Genomic DNA, 21,609 nt, shown 5'->3' with positions numbered 1-21,609 from the left:
ACCTAATTTCTTGGTCCACCTAGGCATGGGAATAGGCCCCGACCTGGAACCCGATCCATCCGCCCCGATCGGGGACGGGGATTCCCCGATAAATTGGGGATGGGGACGGGGATCCCCGTTCGTCTCAATCTGAGGACGTTGACGGGGATGAGGACGAAGACGAGTATCGCACTCCTCCCTCCGTCCCGTACCCGTTATATATATTTATTAAAAGATTAAATATATATTATTTATTTCAAGTAAATAGGTGATTCATAATGTCCTATTTCCTAATTAAGTTTAGAATCTTAAATTGTTATCTTTTTGGATATTAATATATAATATTTTGGATGTCAAGTAAAAATATAATTACTCGATATGTTTTGAATGTTAATCGATATGTTTTGGATATTACACGATATATTTTGTTATATGTGACATTAAGTCTTTTTTGTATTAAATTAAATTTCTTTTGGTTTGAGGTTATTAGTTATTATATGATGTTTGTGATTTTTTTTTTGTATTAAAAATTAAATTCTTTTTTATTTTATGTTTATTGAAAATATGTGAGATTTAAACATGTGTGTTGTCTCAAATATTTGAATTAAAATACCTTACATAAATGGGAAAACTTGGGGATGGGGATAAGGATGTGATCATATTCTCTGGTAGCGATAGGGATGGGGACAAGAACGGGGACGGGGACGGAGATGAGGGATCAGGGACGGGGATGGGGATTAAAGTCCCCGCTCCATTCCTATACCTAGGTCCACCCAGTGTTCCATGTATCATTATTTCGTGCTTACTCAGGACCCCTTCCCACCTCTACCGAGACGCCTCCTGATCCCCTACCAACTTAATTAATTCCAGAATCTATTCTATTAGTTAACCATAGTGATCCTACACCTACGCTCATCGGTAAGTGGTACAACGTTTGAGGAGGAAGCCACCTAGGGACCTTTATCTAAGTTTGTCAAGTGATATCTTAATTTTGACCTTGAGGACAAGGTCAATTTTGAAGCATAAGGGAATGATGCAATCACAATGAGTCAGATCCACAACCGAAAGCTTCTAGAAGGAGGACAATGAAAGTGCCATCTCATTTTAAAGATCACATCATGTGAATTTGTTAGAATGGAATCCCTATGAGTTGCCATCTGCCCCATTCTGTTTCATTTTTGTTATTTCCTTTCTATAAATAATCCTTCTTCAATAAATGTTATGCAAAATGCTTCGAGTTCTTTGAAATCCTTTCTTCCATTTTTTTCCTGGAGTTTATCTCTACTAGAAAGATGACTGTGCTTCTATCATAACTCTCTGAAGACGTATATGGGGAGGGGAAGGTAATTAGGGAAGAAGCCGTATATGAGGGTGTTATTTGTTTTTTTGTTATCATCATTGAGTTTTAAAAATTGGCAAAACTGGTCCTTGAAACAAGTGCAAATATTATAATACAACGAAAACATGAAAATGCTTCTAAGTTAACCAAGTTTTTTGAACGACCATCAACATGAGGGACCTTATCTGAACAAAAATGAAATCACAATGACCGTTCCTGTAATTATTTCACTTGAGGTACCCAATCCAAATTTTCACCAAATCATAAGGATGAAATTTGTAATTTACTCGTTTATTTATTTACAAGTAGGAACAAATGGAGTTTTGTTGAGGTCAAAGAAAGGCAACGTAGGCGAGCTGGACAAACCCGAATCAAGTCTTTGAAAATTGAAATCCTTTCTCCTCTTATTCGTAATTTGCTCACAAACTCACCAGCTTTGCTACAATGGCGACATCATCAGTATCCTCCTATTCCTCATATTTTTCAGGGAAATCGGATGAAGAAATCGAGGAAGTGCTTGATCGTATGCTTACTCGATTGGCACTTTGCGATGACCCCAACCTCCAAAACTTGCTCTCCAAGCTACTTCCGGTTACCATTTCCTCTCTCTCTCGTCCATCCTCTGCCGTCAGGACCAAGGTATTTTCAGCCATTTCATCCTTCTCATCTAGTTTGTTTTGTAGGTTGCTCAATTTGATTAAAATTCTTAGAGACATTCCTTATTAATTCCCTTGTATTTATTCGACGTGATGATGCCATGGTGTTGTTTATGACAATATGATTGGTATTTTATTACTCAACTACTGTTAAGAGGCAAGATATTCGTATGTTAATCCCTGATGAGGGCTACACTATCACTTCCGGTACTAAAAAGATTATATATGACTTCTAAACTATTTGAGACTAAATTGTTAATATCAAGTATTTAAATTGTAACAATATCCTTAATCCTTATGGAATTTGGATATGGAAAGTACCAGGTTAACATCCACAAGGAGTATAATTATGCTCCAATTCAAAGTTCCTTTGAAACCAAGGAATCTAATTTTTCCATCATTCAAGAACTTCTACTAAAAACTTAAAGATCAAGAACATTCTTGCACTCTAGCTATAAATTACTATAAGTCACTGTACTGATATTTTCAGTATTGGTTTATTTTGATTTTTACATGTAGACATGTCTAGAACATGTATTGATAGATTAGCATATTTCTTGAATGGTTCAAAATAATTGAACAGAATTATAGAAATCTATACATACTTGATATAATTTATTCTAAAAGTACCCTTATTATAAGGTTGGTGTAGGCATACACGTATAGCTTGATTGCTTTCTTATGACTTATACAAGCATCTTCTATTTCCAGAATTTCATTTTTTCTATTCAATGTAGGATAAGGTAAACAAAATTTGAAACTTCTTCTAATTTGCGATGGAGTGAGTAATACAATATTGTTGTACACCAAACTTTTTGTTATTAAGCTTCACTAAGGTACTGAGTAAGTTAGATTTTAAGTGCTTTATGTGATCAAGCTTTAACATTAACTTGTGTAAGATATAAATGTAACTTTCTGATGTAATAGCTGTTGGTCCAGAAGTACCATTGAAACATTTTTCTTGTTAAATATGACTCTTTGCATGGCTGAACTCTTAAACATAGGCTTTGTTTTTGAGTGTTGTTGGACCAAAAACTACTTTATTGAGTTGGTTTCCTGATAATATCTTAGGAACTATTTAAAGGCTAATGCTTAGCCGTGGCTGACTTGTGTTGTTTCTACTAGTGAGCTGTGGTTTGCTTGTAGAGCACATGTAGTAGGAAAACTACAACAATCTAGGACTTACAGGTTGCATGGAGAAATAGAAGATAACTTGTGGAATTTACATATGAGTGAATTGCATAAAAAACAATGCAACATCACTTCTCCTTTATTTTAGTTCTTGAACTTTATGAAGAGAAATTGAACTTCCCAAACAATCATTTGAGTTCTTTAGTGCACTTCATTAAATTCTTTTTATGAAGAAAAATTGAACTTAAAGTCCATATAATTTTTTTTTGGAATGATTGATGGTAGTTCTTTATGGTGGAGCTTAGTTTCGAAGAGGGTTCCTAAAAATAATTTCATTTTTTGTATAACTTTTATGTTAACTTGGCAGCTTAATTGTTTTCTGAATTTAGTGTTTTTACTTGTCTTTTAAATTTGTTAGTTTAATTTGCAAATTTTTTTGGCGACAATTATCTCAATTTGTTGAATATATTGGACATTTATGATTTTAGAACTGTTATTTTCATGGAGATTATCAACAGTGTTCCAGTGATTTGTGCTAGGTGCAATAAAAGTTTTTTATTGCTTCTATTTCTGTCTACGAAAAGACCAACCTTGGAGTAGCTTGTTCTTAATTGCTTCCTTTAAGAAAAGTTAGAACTGCTTTACTATTTCCCATTTTTAAGAAATTCTAAAGTTGGATGCTCCTATTATTGCGGTGAGGAGATTGTGTTGTGTTGGTGTTTCTCATTAATTGGTTTATTTTTTAAATGCATTCAGTTTTGTAGTGATAACTGATACTGGAGCTGGTTTGAGTTTGACGTAGTTCTTACTCGTTAATGGTCTTGATTTTACATGTCTCTAAGATTCGATTTTTAGCCAAATTTGAAGCTAATTTTTTCGTCTTTGCAATTAACTTTTTAAAGTCATCCTCCCTCAATTAATTAGCAGGTTTCCTAAGGATTAAATTCATCTTCTGAAATGTTCATTTGTTTTTACAAATATTTATTTATACTGACTAAAGGACAAGCTGGAGTGTTGTTTAGGCCCACAGGCCCATGCTGGATTGTATCTCAGGGTAATTAATAGATTAGGCAATGATATTTCCATATAATAACTCTAGAAACGGGTAGGAGAAGTAATATATTATGCTTGATTTGATTATGATTGAATATTGAATTGAGCATCTTGGGAGATAACCTACCTCTCAAAAGTAGTTAATTTATGTTTTGATCAATAAAATTGTGTTGGGGTCTATCAAATTGGTACTAGATCACTTTTTAGGGACTGATGACTGTGAAAAAAATGGAAGAATTGGATGAGAAATTAGGAATCAAGACTGATTCACTTAATGGACAGGAGATTTGTCTTCATGGAGAAAGGGAAACTAATGCATAATTGCATAATTTGTTGGGGGTCAACACCCTAGCAGAAGAGATAGCATCAGCTGGTGCAGCAGCGACGACTACTGAGGACATTGGAGACATAAGTAGCAGAATGGAGAAAGAGAGAGAAAAGTTGCAATAAGGAGGACGAAAACGAAGGTTGCTCATACCAGACTAGCTCAAGGCATCCAGGACTTCCTGAGAGCAGCTGTGACGGCCGAGAGTGAGAAACAGAATACTAATACAACATTACCTACTTTCAAGAGGCCCATTGTTTCCAAACATGCCCGATTCAATATTCAATGACCATAATAAAATTACCATAATACTTCACTTTTCTTAGTTCCTATTTTATCGTTAGTTATCAAATAGTACTATTGCCTAATTTACTAACTAACCCTAGATGAAATCCTGCATGGACCAAGGCCCATGCTTGAGCCTAACATGATGTTCAACCTTCTTTTTATGCAGTTAACTTTCCTCAAGTTTTGAAAGATATGGTAGAAAATGCCCAGAATAGCAAATAAGTGCATGAGATCTCTGCACAGTGCTCACCATCTCTAAGATATGTTCTATTAGAAATTATATGGACTTCTAAAATTTTTTCGTTTTTTTGGGAAGGGGGTGGGGGGAAGATACCTTCCATTAGCATTATCTCGATTTCCACCAGCAAACTTCCCAAGTTTAGGCACATAAATCTGCTCTCTGTTCTTCTGGTCATGCAGAATAGAGGATGTAAAGATGATATTCTGTAGTTGGAATATCTAAATTTGATGTTGCAAACTAAAACTTCTCCAAAATGATAGGTAAAGGGTTCATGAACAAGTTTGAGAAGGCTGCTAGTATACACAAAGAGTCTGACGGTGTTTCATAAACCGCGATAATATGCACTCTGACTTGTATAATGCATTTGGTTTTCTTTTTCTACTTCTATGCATTGCTGTCATATATGATTGTAATAAAGCCGTAAGCCTTTGCATGGTATTTCATTTAGATGATGTCCATGATGATTGCATGGTTTACCTGCATTAATATCTTCAAGGATGAGTGCATCTTAGTCTGTAGGATTTACGGTAGTCACAAGTCACGGATTATTCATACAAGATACAACTGCCTTTGAGCACAATAATTGGCAAAAGAACCAAACCTAAGTTAAGCTGTGGTTTTTTGAATTTATGTTGTTTCCATGTGATTTTGTGCTCTGGGCTATGTTAAAGTCTTAATAGCATATGGGGATTTCAGTTTAAAAAACTAGTTAATGAATGTAAAATCAGTTGAACTTAGAAATGTTTTGTGTTATTTCATGGCTCCTTTCTCTCCTCCCCTTCCCTTCTCTTCTTCTTCAGTTGCTGATGTCATGCATCACGTTACTTTTGGATTGTCCCCATACTATCTAAGCTAATTGAGTGGCATGTAAATCTCAAACGGTTTCATACATGTCACTTTTTCTTATTTGTAGAGATCATTATTATTTTTGTATGTGGTTTTTACTTTCAGTTTTTTTATTGTGTTGCACATTATCTTTTTTTTTGTTTTGATTTTTCATTTTGCTCATTGAAAGCTGGCACCAAAAGGGCATTAGAAGATTCAGACTTCTAGTTAACCACATGGCTACCCCTGAATGTTCATATGTTCTGGTTGATTTTGAGTTTATCTTTGCATTTGAGACAGTTGTGGATAAGTTAGTTTTTGCTGGTTATAATAGGTAATGGAAATCCTAAGCCATGTCAACAAGAGAGTGAAACACCAGCAGCAGATAGGTTTGCCTTTGGAAGAGTTATGGGAGTTGTATATGGAAGTTAATGCTGCTCCGATGGTTAGAAACTTTTGCATTGTGTATGTCGAGATGGCATTCGACCGTGTCAGCAAAGAGGTCTGTATTGGTATCTTTGCTGTATGGATGCGCTTGAGGATTTTTCATGCATGGATTTGGTAAATGTTTGCAAATCTCTTTCTGAAATTTGTGTTTGTTCTAAATGCTTACATTCAGAAAAAGGAAAATATTGCACCATCTATGATAGCTAGCATCTCAAAGCTTCCTCCTCAACACCAGGATATGATTTTGCGAATAGTCGTAAAGGTATTTTTACTCTTATCTTCTAACCATTTTTGATAATGCAGTTTTCCATTATCTGTTTGTCACCATATGCATAGCTGATGGTTATACAGGATCCATCTGCTCCATATACTGTAAACTTATTCACACACCCATATTCAATCTGTTTATCTATACATTAGAATAGATGTCCATATGCGGAGAGCTTAGAATTATATCACTTTCTCCTGCATTGTTGATTTTGTCCAAATGTGGAGTCTAACTACTTGTAGACCGTTTTATTCTAGCATCTGTGTGTGTGTGTGTATAAACTCATTTGTTTGTCTCTTCTTTACGTCTACATCTGTCTGTTGCATTAATCACAGATATTTACAAAAAAGACAAACATGCAATACTACATCAAAAACACCAAACATTTTCAAAGAAAAACATCTAGAGTGACATTATTTGATTCTTCTCTTTACTATTTTGAACCTGGAAGTGTATGCTGAACTTGTGGGTGTTGTTATTTTTTTGCTGTCATATATGTTGTTGTGAATGTCACTTAAGCCATTTCCAGTACTGGTTTACATCCCCTTCCACTTGGTTTTAGGTGATTGGTGAATGTCACTCAAGTAAAATTAGTGATGAAGTTGCTACAAAGTATCGGCTCATAAGTGGATCTCAGGACAGAGAGATGTTTGTTGAATTTTGTCTTCATACGCTTTTGTATCAACCATCATCCGCTAGGTTGGGATTCAGTTTCCTTTGGAGTATCTTGTTTCCTACTCAAGTGGACATCATAATTTTCTTCTTGATCCTAATTACTATACTGATTTTGCAGCGGGGCATCACCGCCCGGGCTTTCAGTTTCTCAAAGCAACCGTGTGACAGGGAAGAGTCCACTGACTCATGACATGCTTCTAATTAGAAAGGTAAGCCAGTGGAGTGTTTTAGCACTAATCTATGTTTTTTTTTCAGTGTGTTTTATTGTTAATGATTTTCTTCACCTTCTTTTCTGTTTTCTAGTTGGGTTTATTGAACGTTATAGATGTCATGGAGCTGCCAGTTGAACTTGTATATCCTCTATATGTTGCTGCATGTGTGGATAGGTATGAGTTTGGTGTTTACTTATTATTAAGTTTGGATAAGTTGTGTCCTACCTATTTCTTTATTAAGTTTTAGTCCTCATGCTTGTTAGCTAAGGATGAGTTCGTTTTTTCTCGGTATTTTTCTTTCAGACATGAGCCTGTTATTAAGAGAGGCGAGGAACTTTTGAAGAAGAAAACTTCTGGAGTACAGTTAGAAGATGCCAAGCTGATAAATAGGCTGTTTTTGCTATTCAATGGTATGGAAAGTTGAACAATTTATCTGTATGAAACAGGAAACCTGAGGAGTAGCTTCTTTCAACTTGGGCTAGTTGTCTGCTTTACCTAACATCTTAATATCATATTTCATATTTGCTTCCATAACTTTAGTGTTACCGTAGTTACAAAAATGTTGTCTATCTAAAGACATCTGGTTTAAGCTGTGTAAGTTTTTTTGGGGGCTCTAGCTGAATGGTACGTAGAGCACCTAGAAAAGTATAATGAAGCAGCTTGATCAATGTAAGATCCTGTGAAATTGAAGGCATGTTGAGGCTACATAGGTCAAAATTGGCCACACAAAGCCTCGTAACTATCTGCTGCCCAGTGTTGAACAATGTATAAAAAGAAGACCTTTTTCATTGTTAATGTTCTGTATTTATTTTTTTGATTGGTGGATGGTCCTGAGTGGGCATAGGGCCTAGTTGATGATTGACCCAGGGTAAACTAATACTCTCTCCATCACAAAACAAATGCAAGAGTTAATTGGTACATATTTTAATGTAGAGCATCACTCAAATATCTAATATGCGTCTCAATCAAGACAAAATAGAGGAATCTTGTGTACCAAAACCAGTCCCATCTCATGGTCACTATGCTTAATAATGCATTTTTTGTGAGCGTTGAACATATTCATGTCACCCGAAAAGACTAGTCATTGGGTATGATATTGCAGATTTTGAGGTATGCATAGGGTGGAGTCTTTTGTGTACAAATAAGGGGCACAATTGGATTGCATGTTATTCAGATTTGAGTCATGCAAGATGTTAACAAAGCAGATCGATGTATTGCTTGTAATTATTGGAAAAACAAGAAACGGTATCTTTCGTTTTCCATTGTTGCTTTTGATTAATGAACTATGGCACAACAACTAGTGAGTGACCTCAGTATGTTTTATTCTACATCTATTTTTATGAGGCAACTAAGCATATCCTAAGAATAAGATGTTTCATGAGTGAGCCAAACACATAGTCACTTTGTGAGAAGGTGATTGGTACTTGTGGACCTCCCGTCTATCGAGTTGGTATTGGTGAATCCTGGAGATGATGTAGCCTGTATTAGTGTATTTCCATGAGGCCACTTTGTAAAACTCAATGTGATCGTATATGTAGCAACTAGCAAGTTGGGCATGTACGACATATGTGCTTCAACTTGTGGAGTATTGATGTATGAGATTCATGTGCTTTATGTTCGATACTGTTTAGGACCTATTTTATATTTTTTGCTCCTTGGTCCTTTTGGTACCTCCAGTTATTCTTGCGTTGATTAATATACATAAACACTTTTTTGAGACCTATTTTGTCACTATCAATTGGGCAGGATTTCTTATGCATTTAAATTATCCCTGTATCCTAGCACAATAGTGTCTTTGGTGGGTGTGTTTCTTGGTCATGTTACTTATCTTAATTGTTTGTGATTACACCAACCTTTCTAGAGATTCATGCTTCATTATTAGGAGACTAGAAAATCTTAAATGTACACTGATCTTTGTTGTGCAGGGACTGTTGGAGCTGAACATATTGCTCCAGATTCAAGAGTCAGTCCTGGGAATCCTGCTATAAGAGTGAGACTGATGTCGGTTTTTTGCCGGTCGGTTACAGCAGCAAATAGTTTCCCTTCAACTTTACAGTGTATATTTGGCTGCATATATGGTACGTGTGTTTTCCTCAGACAAACCTATGCCTTTTATGTTGTTCCTATGGTGAATTGTGTGGACGTACATATATTTAACATGAGCCATCATATTTGGACGTAAATATGTGGATGTACATACATATTATATATATATATTGAGGGACCTTTTGAGAACTCTCTAAATCATGAGATCTATAAGAACCAATGCATCATGTGCTATTTCATATGATTTTTTTTCATCTATGGCTAGAATTTATTGTAGTGATTAACATATATTTGTTTCACAATGTGATTGTTTTCACATCTATTCCGTTCACAATGTGAAACTTTCTAGGCGTGTTTGTAAAACAAAAAAATATATGTAAAAGAGTTTCACATTGTGAACCGAATACATATGTAACAAACACATTATGAAACAAATATGTTAATCCATACATTAAATACTATACTTAGATGGAAAAAAATATGTGAAACAAAACCTTAGGTAGAAGTTCTCACGCATCTTACAAATTTTGGAGTTCTCAAATGATTAAGCCCTTATATATATTTAGTTAATGTGCCGTCATATTTGCCAATGGAGGGATGGATGTGTGTTGATTTAATTGGCATATTGGAGAATGGATACTGATCCACATACACACATTCAAATTACTCTCTTCTTGCCTCCACTTTTCTTGTTTGGGGAGGGTTATACTAATACACTTTCATCTGGTGTTGCAGTTTTTCTATTGATTATTTCACTGACATGTAATCAAACATATATGCATAAACTTATATCTAACATTGAATCTTGCTATGCTGGGAATCTTCTGAACTACATATACAAATATATGCATTCAAGAATCAGATAGAGGTGGTCAGCATGCTGTAATTAGATAAATAAATATAATCTTGTTATCATCTATGATTTTTGTTGGATCAGGCATGCTCGGTTCTTTGTTCTTCTTTTTGATCATATAATCAAATAAGTGCTTAAAATTAGAAACGAGCGAGGGTTATTTTTATCCGTCTCCATTTGAGAACATTAATAAGCACCCTTCTGTTCTTGCTCTTCTTATGAAGGTATTTTTGGTCAATTCTGAATATATTTGCCATGTCTATTATTTTTCTTTCCGGGAAGCCATTCGGGAGGATCTTGTTGTTTTGGTGGTGAGGTTGTAGGATTTTGTTGAACCATTTGAGATGTTCTTGTGTGTTACTGTTTCCTCATATTAGTGGTGGTACTTGTTACATGCCAACTTCTTTGCATGTTGGTAGTTTTGGTCACGTAGAATGTAGCCGGTATACGTTTCGAGCTGCATGACAATTTCGCAGCAACCTTGAAGTGGGAAAATTTAACAGAGGGTTTGGGCCTGTTCTGTTTTGGTTCAATGATACACACATGTATCATGGGGTTCTGTTTGTTGCTGTTATTCTTTGTACTTTTGAGATTGCAAGGGGGCAGTGTATATGGTTTGCAGGTTGAATGACTTTCATTTCTTTGTACACTCAAGATTCTGATTAGTTTAATTTCTCTCTTTTACCTACAATTTTCTCTATAAGGTTTTTGTTCTCTGTGTTTATTTTTGTTTATTTCTGCGTTTGTTATAGGGAAGTGAGTTTCCTTATGCTATTCTGATACCAGGATTGCATGACTCTAGATTTCTGTTCAATTAGTATCACCACTTTCTTATGTCTAATATCCAAGAGAAACATGAATGTCGTTTGTTCAGGGTTTGATGGATAATGCCCCTGTTAGCATTGACGTGAGTTATGACTAAGGCTACTCTTGATGGTTTCTTTTGTTTTTTTATTTAGGAATTTTTTTGCATTAGGCAAGAGAAGCGAACAATGTGGGATATATGCCCCTCTAAGAGTGGCTTACATACTTGCAAGCAAGTATAATAGGGAAAGGGAAGGAGGGAATATAATTAGTAAGCAAGTCAAAGGGGGTAAAGAGGGTAAAACATCCAAGTTATAAAAAGAAGATAGATGCATCTTGCTCTTGCAGGGGTATGGATGTTGAGCTCAGTGAAATGGTACTGTTCATGGTGGTTAGGTGAAGGGGTTATTTATACCCCAAGGCCCAAGGAAACGTGCTTGGCAGTGAAGGGGTTATAGTGCTTGTTAGCAATCACCCTTCCTCTACCTTTCATGATCTTTCACCATCAGTAACCAGGTCAAGTGTTTCCTGCAAGGGAGAGACAGGTCAGGATTTTGAGCTTCATCTTTTACATTACTCAATGTACAGAGTCTTTGCATGCTTTACACTTGCCTAGTGGACCTTTTTGTTGATTCCTGTAATTGAATCCTTGGTTAGGCTTAAGTGGAATGCACCTCGCATAGGGAGTTGGGTCTACCAATTGGGGATTAGGTTCCTTGTGTTGATGGTTCCCTCCTGCAGATCATCGTTTATTTATTGAGTAAATCTATGGTTACCATCAATGTTACCCACTTTTTCCTCTTTTGAGGATAGGGTGTAATTATGAGGAGAGAGAATGTGTATCAAAGTACTTGTCTTTTCTACATATAGGAATTATGCGAGTTCTGTGACATTGGTGTAGCTATGGAGTTGCCCTTAGTTATTTGACTTTGATTGTCCGCTTTCGACGGACTTCTTAGGCTTCCCAAGGTTTCCCTGCTTATGACATTGGTGTCATGGAGAGGGGAGAGTTATACACTAACGATAGCTTGTATCTACTAGGTTAAGCATGTGAGTCATGGCTGCATTTTTTATGCTGGCTATTCTCTCCTATACACCAGTAAGTAGTATCTGCATGTGGCAATTCAATCACCCATTTGGTGAGGTGGATAAGCTTAACCAATGTATGACTTGGGACCACTTCATTGGTTTTGTAACCACCAATAAGAGTTTCTGTGATGGTATATTGTTATCTTACCCAAGCTGAAAGTTAGTTTTCTAGACCTTCGGATTGTGGGAATCTTGTGATCTAAAATTGGGTTTGGGTCAATCGTTGTATCAATAGCGTGTGATGATCTTTTGGTATCTGTTGCTTTTTAACAAACTTGGCATTCCGGCCACTATGTGAATGGTTATATATGGATATTGTTATTACCTTTCTATGTTCATGCAAAAGATTGAATGAGAAAATGCTTCTTCTTGATTGTCAAACCTTGCATTTTTATTTCATTAGATTGCTATCTAATATTGAATTTTTGATGTCAACAATGTGCTGAAAACATTCTCTCTGTTGGAATCTGTTGCTTCAAGGAAATGGTACCACATCAAGGCTGAAGCAATTAGGAATGGAGTTCACTGTATGGGTTTTTAAGCATGTAAGTGATATGTTTCTTATCAAATTACTTTGGAAGAAGTTATGCTGCGTCATTCCACACAAATTAAGATGGAATGATACCACATAAAGAAAGTTTTTTGTCAATTCAAAGTAGAAAATAACTGCTGTAAGGTGATGGAAATATCATTATGTGAATGAAGCTACTGCAAGCTGTCGACAAAAGCATAAGCTTTTGGACATCTAATTAATGATGTCAACAATGTGCTGAAAACATTCTCTCTGTTGGAATCTTCTGGACTATGCTCTGTCATGCACATCATTAGGTCTTTCTCAAGACCACATATATCCCTACTGTTGTTTGCATCCTACTAAGCTTGTTCAATTTGATGGGGATGATTAGATGAAACACACTGATAGTCTCGTACCTTATTGTCACTTCGTAGTGAGAAATGCTTCCTCTGAATTCTCTAGTTATAGAGATCTGCAGTCCTGGATTCTTCATTGTTTTCCTTTTTCTGGTTTTGTGAACATGTGTGCGCAATGCTAAAAATATAAAATCCTCATTCATGTGAACATGTAATCCACACTGCACTAGTTGCCATATGAACCTTGGACGTTTGATCATTTTGGTCACCACATGTATAGTTCTTTTTATATCCTACGCTATCAACGAGGGTGGTTTATGGTCTTATGATTTGATATTTCTATTGTGAATACATGCTTAGGTTAACTTGTGGCCTATTCCAATCAGTGTGGGTAAAAGGCTTGTTGTTTAAATAAAGACTTACCTTTTTGTAGTGTATAAAGATTTAAGTCCTATTATATTGTGATGTACTAGGTGATGATGGTGTACCAACAGCAGAACGTTGGGAGATGGAACCATAATAGTCATTCCAAATGAATAATGATATTTCATTTTTTCAGAATTGCAGGGTTATCAAGTTGAAATATCATAACCCAAAATTAAATCATCTCTAGGTTCCATCGTGTATGTGACTTGATGCTAGTATTGATCTGTATACAAGAAAGATTACTGTTGTATCTACTATGATTCTTTACTTCATCATTCAGCATGGTCATACCAACCTGTATACAAGAATGCATCTATATCTATCTCTGTTTTAGTTATTTGTTTTTTTGGCATGCATGTCAGCATGTGTCCAGGCAGAGACGGACCTAGAAATTTTTTCAAATGGATAATGATAATTTTGGGAAAAATATAGTTTGTTATAGTCAAATGGTGGCACCATTTGACTATAACAAACTATATTTTTCCCAAAATTATCATTATTCTGTTGGTTAGTTCATTGATTTTCATACGTGAGGTCCTCTATTCAAGTCTTTTGTTGCAAATTTTTTTCCAGAGACATAATAAATCTGAAATTAAAAGCTAAAAACCAAGTGACACTAATGGGATTCGAACTCGGGTCTGGGGTGGAAGAAAATCCTTGCAAACCAACTCTACCTAGGAAAATTTATGTCCTCATTGCAGTTTCAAAATATATATGGTGGCACACGACAAATTGATACGGTGGCACTTTTCATGACCCTATAAAATTTAACACTAAAATGGAGGAACAAAGCGGTGCCCGTGCCACCACTTAAACCACCTAGGTCCGTCTCTATGGGCAGGCTTTTTTGTAATGAACGAAATGGTGTTCCCTTTTGATGCCTCTGGTCAATTAATACTGCTGTAGGTTATGTTTTTCTTGAGATATAGAGGATTTCAGAAGTCTTTTGACATTCCTTTTTCATATCATCATCCTTAAAAATATACAGGCAGAAATTGATCAGCTCAAACGTATGGGTCCCGTGATACTTAGTGGTGTTCTGAAGTCCCTGGATGGTTATACAGCTTCCGAATCAGGTCTTTCTCTTAAAACCTTTTACGTTAGGACATGTTTTTCCTCTGCGTACTTTTTTTTTTAAACTATTAGAACTTATAATCCTTGTCTTTGAAATCTCATTTATCTAGATACAATTGCACGGGAGACCAAAACATTTGCTTTCCAAGCAATTGGATTGCTTGCGAAGCGCCTGCCGGAACTTTTCAGGTGCTCTTTTTTTTTCTTCTTTGAAGTTTAGTATTATCGATTTGTTATGTAAGTAATGCCATGGTGTAAACTTTTTTTTCAGAGATAAAATTGACATGGCTGCTCGGCTTTTTAATGCCCTGAAATTAGAGTCTCCATCAATTCGTCTAATTGTTCAAGAAGCAACCAACTCTCTTGCTGTTGCATATAAAGTATCACTTCCAATCAAGTCACCCTTCGTAATTGCTACTTCGTTTTTCTATATACGCAGAAAGTTTTTAATCCTGTCTGTTGTTTGATTGTCAGGATGCACCAATAACAGTATTAAATGATTTAGAGTTGCTTCTGCTGGAAAATTCTCAAGTGGTACAATCCATTGACATGCTAATTCTTCGTATCTCTGTTTTTACTTTTGTCTGGGTCCCCTTGTCTTAGTATTTTCAACTTATGCTGCTTACTAATCATAATCTTCTAATCCATGATATTATTCCTACAAGGAACAAGGTGAAGTACGCTTTTGTGCGCTGAGATGGGCAACAACCTTATTTGACTCGCAACATTGCCCAAGCAGATTTATCTGTATGCTTGGTGCTGCAGACACTAAACTGGATATAAGGTTTGTTAACTGTAATGCTATAGTTTAATATTTTTCACCAAAAATGATAAGCATCATTGGTAGGACCACACCTTAGGATTTAGAGGCTGCTAGTTCAGTTCCAAATGGGGAAATGAGAAGTTGTCAGACCCCTTAGAAATGAGAAGTTGTTGGACCCCTTAACTCTAAAAGCAATTTGTCGAATGTTGTTGAGAAAACAGGTTAGAAGTTTGACCTGTAGTGTCCCTATTTGTGTTCTATAATAACTCTTCGTGGGTAACTTTGGAATATTGTAAAGATACAAGGAACATCCCAATGGCCGTTGTGGTGGTCTCACTAATGATAAGTAGCAATGTCGAAATCACAAATCTGGCCACTGGAATAAGGTCTCATATCCTTTTCGTTAAACAATTAATTACTTACATATATATTCATAATAGAAAACAATGTTCTTTTTTTTCTAAATTAAATAGAAATAATTTTATTTTCAATAGCTCCAAAAATAAGTTTCATTTATTTTATTATAAAATTCCACTACATATGTATTAATTATTCATTAGTAATTGTTATAAAATAAACAAATTTTGGTTTATTTATTTATTTTGTAAGGCATTTGTTAATACCCTTAATATATTTAATTCATTTCGGTATATTTTTCTTATTATGTACCCATAAAATTTGAAATTTGTTGCCATTTGCCAGCAGTCTTGCTTTCAAGTAACTAAAGAGTAAAGATCTATCCATATTTGGGTTCAAAGTGTACACTTGCTCCTAATGGGATCCGTCCTAGAAGGGGACAAATATTATGTATATGAAGGCAAAGTGATTAAGGGATAAATGGCATAAAAACAATGTGATAAATAAGATGGTGTACAGGCTTTGTCAATTAACTATATCACCTTGCTTTGGGCAATGGAATATTTGGAGTATCATATGTAGTTGAGAGAAGTTTCTCCGAGGGATACGAGATATGGAACAATGGGTCTTTGGCATTGAAGAATTAATTGATTCTTCTGTTTCTCAGATAGTAATTAGTAATCATATGCAACATCGGTTTATAGAGGTTAACATAATCCAATATATTCCTAAAATAGAGGCTAATTAAAAGGAAAAGATAAGCATAATGACATTCCTAACTCTCTTTCGAATTCAACGTTCTCCTTAGGTTGGAGACTATATGTCATATAGTGCCAACTTGGATATGAGGTCTTCAAAGCTTGGTCTCAGTAGTGCTTTGGTGAGGATATCTTTTGTTGTTTAGTTCTGATGTAGTCCAGTTTCATCACTTCACTTGTCATCTTTCCGATGATGAAATCTTGATCAATGTCAACATGTTTGGTCCAATCATAATGCAGCGGAATTTAGCAAAGCTAATAGTCACCTTATTTCCATACATCATCTAGATAGGAGAGGCAAGGTGCTGACCGAGCTCATTCAAAACTCGTTTGATCCATATTCCTTTACCAAATTCTTGTGCCAATGCTTTATAATTTGCTTCAACACTACTTCACTACTGATCGTTTCTTACTCCAAGTGACCAAGTTTCCCACACACCCAGGAAGTTGATCTGTTGACATTCGCATCTCTAGCCAAGTACGCATTCAAGTAGTCTCAACGTTCAAATTATTTTCGAAAGAATAATCCTTTCCGGTGTGCCAACTTCAAATGCTGTTGAATCCTCTATACCGCTGCCAAATGATCTTCGTTGGGTTGTGCATATATTTGCAAACAACACTAACTGCATGCCAATACCATGTCAAACGTGAGCACCCTACTAGGTTATCTCCCTTGTCCACCATGCACTTTCAGTTCTTAAACACAACTTCTTGTGAGGTTCCACAAGAGTATCAACATGTTTGAATGCGGGCATTCTTTTTTGTTTAAGTACATCAAGTATGTATTTGGTTTGGGAAATATTAGCACATTTCTTTGACCGAGTCACTTCCATACAAATGAAATATTTGTTGTTTCTGAGGTCTTTTACTTCAAATTCATGTGATAGATTTAGATTTTGTAGGCCATCCTGATCATTTCTTGTTAAAATGATGTTATTCTTGTAGTGGCGTAGACTATCAAAATGGCGATTTTTCTGGTCGAATGAACATCATATGATCTGTTTGGCATTCGATATAGCCAAGATTCATAATTAACTTTGAAATTCCATCTGACCATGTTGTAGCCCTAGGGGATTAATTTAGCCCATAGAGTCATTTCTGAGTTGTGGACGTGAGTGTTTGCTTGATTACTTTCAAACCCAGGTGGAATATCCATGTATACTTCCTCTTCTAAATCTCCATTTAATAATGCATTTTTTAAATCTAGTTCTTAAAGACGCCAATCTTGATTCATAACCAACAAGATAAGTATCATACTTGTGTTTAGTTGCAACTGGTGCGAAGGTTCCTTGATAGTCGATTCCATATGACTGAGTAAAACTCTCAAGCGACTAACTGAGCCTTGTACAGTACATTGCCATTCACCTTCTACGTGACTATAAATATCCTTATATCCATGTGCAACCACTTTTCATGGTGGGCAATTTGTAAATGTTCATGGTCCACTTTTCTTAAGTTTCATCTCATTGTGAACGACCTTTTTCAACTCTGGATTTTGTAAGGCTTCATGATTTTTTTTTTGGAATCCATGTAGTCTCGAGAATAGAAACGAAAACTTTAGCTTAGGTGACAAATCTTCATAACATAAACAATATAGTTACCAATAAGGATAGGATGACTGGAACACCGTCTCACTAATTTCTTCAAGGCAATGGGAACATTTGAATCGTCCACATCTTTCACTTCTGGGATATCTTCACTTATTCTTTTCTACGAAAACCTTGAATTCATATCGATGGGCTAAATGAGTGGTTAACTTGATTCAGGCTCTACATTTTTCCTCTTCTTCCTCCTAGAATATGTTAGTATGTTCTCTTGAAACAGAACTGACCTATACTTAAACTGAGGGCATGGTAGTGGATGGATGTGAGGACTATGGATGACGCTGTTTAGACTCAAGTGGAGTAACATTGTACGAGGGTCAGTTGATGAATCAAGTAATGTTTCCTAGAGGTTCCAATGCCTAGGTTCATGTTCACTATTCCCCCAAGCAGACGACTTGGAGAAGTAGGGTATACTCTATATTATGTAGCATCCATAATGATATATAATCGGTCAGTGGACAGAAAATAAAACCTATACCCTTTTTGATTAGGAGAGTAGCCTATGGATAGACCTTATTGAGTTCGATGATTAATAGTGCCTAGGGTACACATGGATAAATGTTGTATAGTCGAATAGTTTCAGCAGGAGCTCATTGGATGTGACTCAGGTGTGAGGAAAAGAATGTTGAACAGTTTTATGTGGTGGTTGAAAGTTGAGGATTTGAGATGGCATGCAATTAATCCAATACACTGCCATGAGAATGGTTTCTCCTCTAGTTGTGGAGAAAAGGACTTGTACAAAATGGGAGTTTAGGAAAAATGTCTATGTTGAGGTTGCAATGAAAGCAAGGATGAGAGTAGACATCAAGATATGCAGGAGATGGTTGGGGTAGCATCAGCCTAGGACCAAATAATAGTACACCATTTTATATGATGTTATCTCCCATATAAGATATTTGAGTGCAGCAATGTATAGGGGAGTTGATGCCCAACATAGGGTGTTAGTTATGGAAGGGGTAGCTCTATTAGAATTTAATTCGGGAGAAATAGCATGGAGTTTCATGTAATTGTTCTAGGATGTGGTCAACTCTTTATAATTATGGGATGGTTTTTTATTTATGGTCCACCCCAATCAGTTTTTTTTTAAATACATTCTTTGTAAAGATAATATTCTTTCTTGGGATGGAGTCATATTTTTGCTGCATGCAAGATTAGAGCTGGTTTCTTGTACGTTCACGTTAATGCATTTACCTGATGAAATATCATGTTTCCACACAAATATGTATTCATATATCAACCTTATTTTCAGACTATATTACTATTTAATATTGCTACATTTACTGAATTTCTTTACAGGGAGATGGCATTGGAAGGTCTCTTTCTTGGTAAAGATCAAGGAAGATCTGGTGAAAACCTAAATCTCAAGTACCCTAAACTGACAGATATGCTAGAGTATATTCTTAGACGACAGCCTCAGTTGCTAGAATCCAGTGACATAAGGGAAGAACGACTTCTTTTCCCGTCGCAGACTTATGTAGCTATAATCAGGTTTTTGTTACAGTGCTTTGAGGCGGATGTGAATCAAAAGATTGCAACAGAAAGAACCCCTGAGTTTTGGTCTTCTCTAGGGAACATGTGTTTGCTGTTAGAGCATGCAATGGCGTATGAGGGTTCTGTTGAGTTGCATGCTACTGCCTCTAAGGCTTTAATCAAAATAGGATCTCACTTTCCCGAGGTTTGTTACATGGACATTCCTACTGTTGTTTTGTTTCATATTTGTGCTCTTAATTCTGATAAATACTTAAATCTTAGATGTTAGGATCTCGCTATGCTGTTAAAGTACCGTGGTTGAAACAATTACTAGGCCATGTTGACTTTGACACACGGGAATGTGCAGCTCGCTTACTTGGAATTGCTTCTTGTGCTCTTCCTATATCTGCTGCCTCTGATCTTATTCATGAACTGATTTCATCCATCAAAGGTTTGGTAAAGTCAAGGTTTGAAATTCAGCATGGAATGATATGTGCTCTTGGATATGTCAATGCAAACTGTTTGTCGAGAACTCCTACTGTAAGTCATTCTTGATCTTTATCACATTTCAGTTTAACCCCCTCCTCTTTCGCTTGCTTGACTTTGTACTTCATTAACATTTCATCTTTTAGGATATGATATGACACTGTATAACTGTTCTACAGATCACAGATTCATTGCTCCAGAGTACACTGAAATGTCTAGTTGATGTAGTCAACTCTGATAGTGCTACATTAGCTTCTGTTGCAATGCAAGGGTTAGGTCATGTTGGGCTGTCTGCCCCACTACCAAAATTGGTTCATGACTCTTCCACAGGTGAGCCTATAAACTCTCTGCTGGGAACCAAAGAATTATATAACATGCTTATCTATGCTGGTGCCAACCATTTGCTGATCCTTTGAACTTCAGATGATGTTTTGACGTTCTTGCGTGAAAAGTTGAAGAAGATCCTCTCTAGTGATGATACCAAATCAATTCAAAGAATTGTTCTATCTTTGGGGCATATGTGTGTGAAGGAATCATCTTCTTCCATTATTAGTGATGCTCTTGACTTGATCTTTAGTCTTGGTCGGTCTAAGGTAGATAGAATTTCTTCCGGTTACCCTTCTCTATTCTTTTAATATCTACACATCAAGGTAGTTTTGCTTGTGAAGAATAATGGGATCTTTGACCCTGCTACTCTGTCCACCCTTTTTCATGTGTTAATTGAGCAGGTTGAGGATGTCCTCTTTGCTGCTGGTGAAGCTCTTTCATTTTTATGGGGGGGAGTTCCAGTGACTACTGCTATGATCCTGAAAACTGATTACAGTTCACTCTCCATGACTTCAAGTTATTTAATGGCAGATATATCTTCAGCTGTGGCGGCATCTAGCGTTATAGGTCTTGAAGGAAATGAGGAGTGTCATGTAGTAGCTAGAGATATGATTACTAAAAAGCTATTTGATGATCTATTGTACAGTACCAAAAAAGAAGAGCGATGTAGTGGAACTGTCTGGTTGGTATCACTGACAATGTATTGCGGTCATCATCCATCAATTCAGCAATTACTTCCAGATATTCAGGTACTGCATGAGCCAATGCATCAAACTTTAGAATACACCTTTCGTCACTTATATGCCAAGATTGCTAGTGTGGAGTATTTATGAGTAGTTGTCCCATCACCATAGTATCGTGGCTCAAAGTGGTTACTTACTGTATAGTCTTTTTTGGTCATCTTTTGTATTGTTGTCATCTTCCTTTTGTCCCTTCCGCTGGCGCAAAACAAGAGTGTTGAAAGGATCACAGGATGAATAATGTTGATATTCATTTGATGGTGGGACATGTGTTATATAAGATCAGATGTGAAGAACAAATCAAACCAAGCCGACAAACCCAATAAATCCTACACGGGGTAGGGTCTGGGGGAGGGTAAGATGGACACAAACCTTTTCTCCACCCCAAGGAGTAGAGAGGCTGTTTCCATGAAGACCCTAGCTTGCGAAAACTTAGTTCATAAAAAACTTTTTCTAGTCTTTAGTGACCTGAAAGTATGTCTAAAATACGAAATAGTTTGGCA

The 21,609-nt window shown here is 36.2% G+C and overlaps 1 protein-coding gene across 4 annotated transcripts in view; it reads left to right on the top strand.

Moving 5' to 3' along the window:
• The first annotated feature begins 1,646 nt into the window (after positions 1-1,646).
• Positions 1,647-21,609, top strand: part of LOC112502316 (proteasome adapter and scaffold protein ECM29) — a 46,370-nt gene continuing 26,407 nt past the window's right edge. For 2 of the 4 annotated variants that reach the window (XM_025106199.1, XM_025106203.1), the window contains exons 1-19: positions 1,647-1,957; positions 6,172-6,339; positions 6,457-6,546; positions 7,115-7,251; positions 7,346-7,436; positions 7,531-7,613; positions 7,743-7,849; positions 9,365-9,517; positions 12,712-12,776; positions 14,516-14,603; positions 14,712-14,790; positions 14,873-14,981; positions 15,076-15,135; positions 15,267-15,385; positions 19,380-19,758; positions 19,836-20,093; positions 20,219-20,369; positions 20,463-20,632; positions 20,768-21,115. In XM_025106199.1, the coding sequence (XP_024961967.1) occupies positions 1,763-1,957; positions 6,172-6,339; positions 6,457-6,546; positions 7,115-7,251; positions 7,346-7,436; positions 7,531-7,613; positions 7,743-7,849; positions 9,365-9,517; positions 12,712-12,776; positions 14,516-14,603; positions 14,712-14,790; positions 14,873-14,981; positions 15,076-15,135; positions 15,267-15,385; positions 19,380-19,758; positions 19,836-20,093; positions 20,219-20,369; positions 20,463-20,632; positions 20,768-21,115 (2,850 nt within the window). In that variant the 5' untranslated portion in view covers positions 1,647-1,762. Of the gene's footprint in view, positions 1,958-4,440; positions 4,690-6,171; positions 6,340-6,456; positions 6,547-7,114; positions 7,252-7,345; positions 7,437-7,530; positions 7,614-7,742; positions 7,850-9,364; positions 9,518-9,939; positions 11,688-12,711; positions 12,777-14,515; positions 14,604-14,711; positions 14,791-14,872; positions 14,982-15,075; positions 15,136-15,266; positions 15,386-19,379; positions 19,759-19,835; positions 20,094-20,218; positions 20,370-20,462; positions 20,633-20,767; positions 21,116-21,609 lie in introns of those variants that run through there. The other 2 variants (XM_025106200.1, XM_025106201.1) reach the window with 2 other exon arrangements.

The sequence above is a fragment of the Cynara cardunculus genome, unplaced genomic scaffold (genome assembly GCF_001531365.2).
Source record: "Cynara cardunculus var. scolymus isolate 2C unplaced genomic scaffold, CcrdV1 Un_Scaffold_1227, whole genome shotgun sequence".
NCBI lineage: Eukaryota > Viridiplantae > Streptophyta > Magnoliopsida > Asterales > Asteraceae > Cynara > Cynara cardunculus.
The sequence above is the reverse complement of the archived record's forward strand: the minus strand, read 5'-3'. Positions and strand labels throughout refer to the sequence as shown.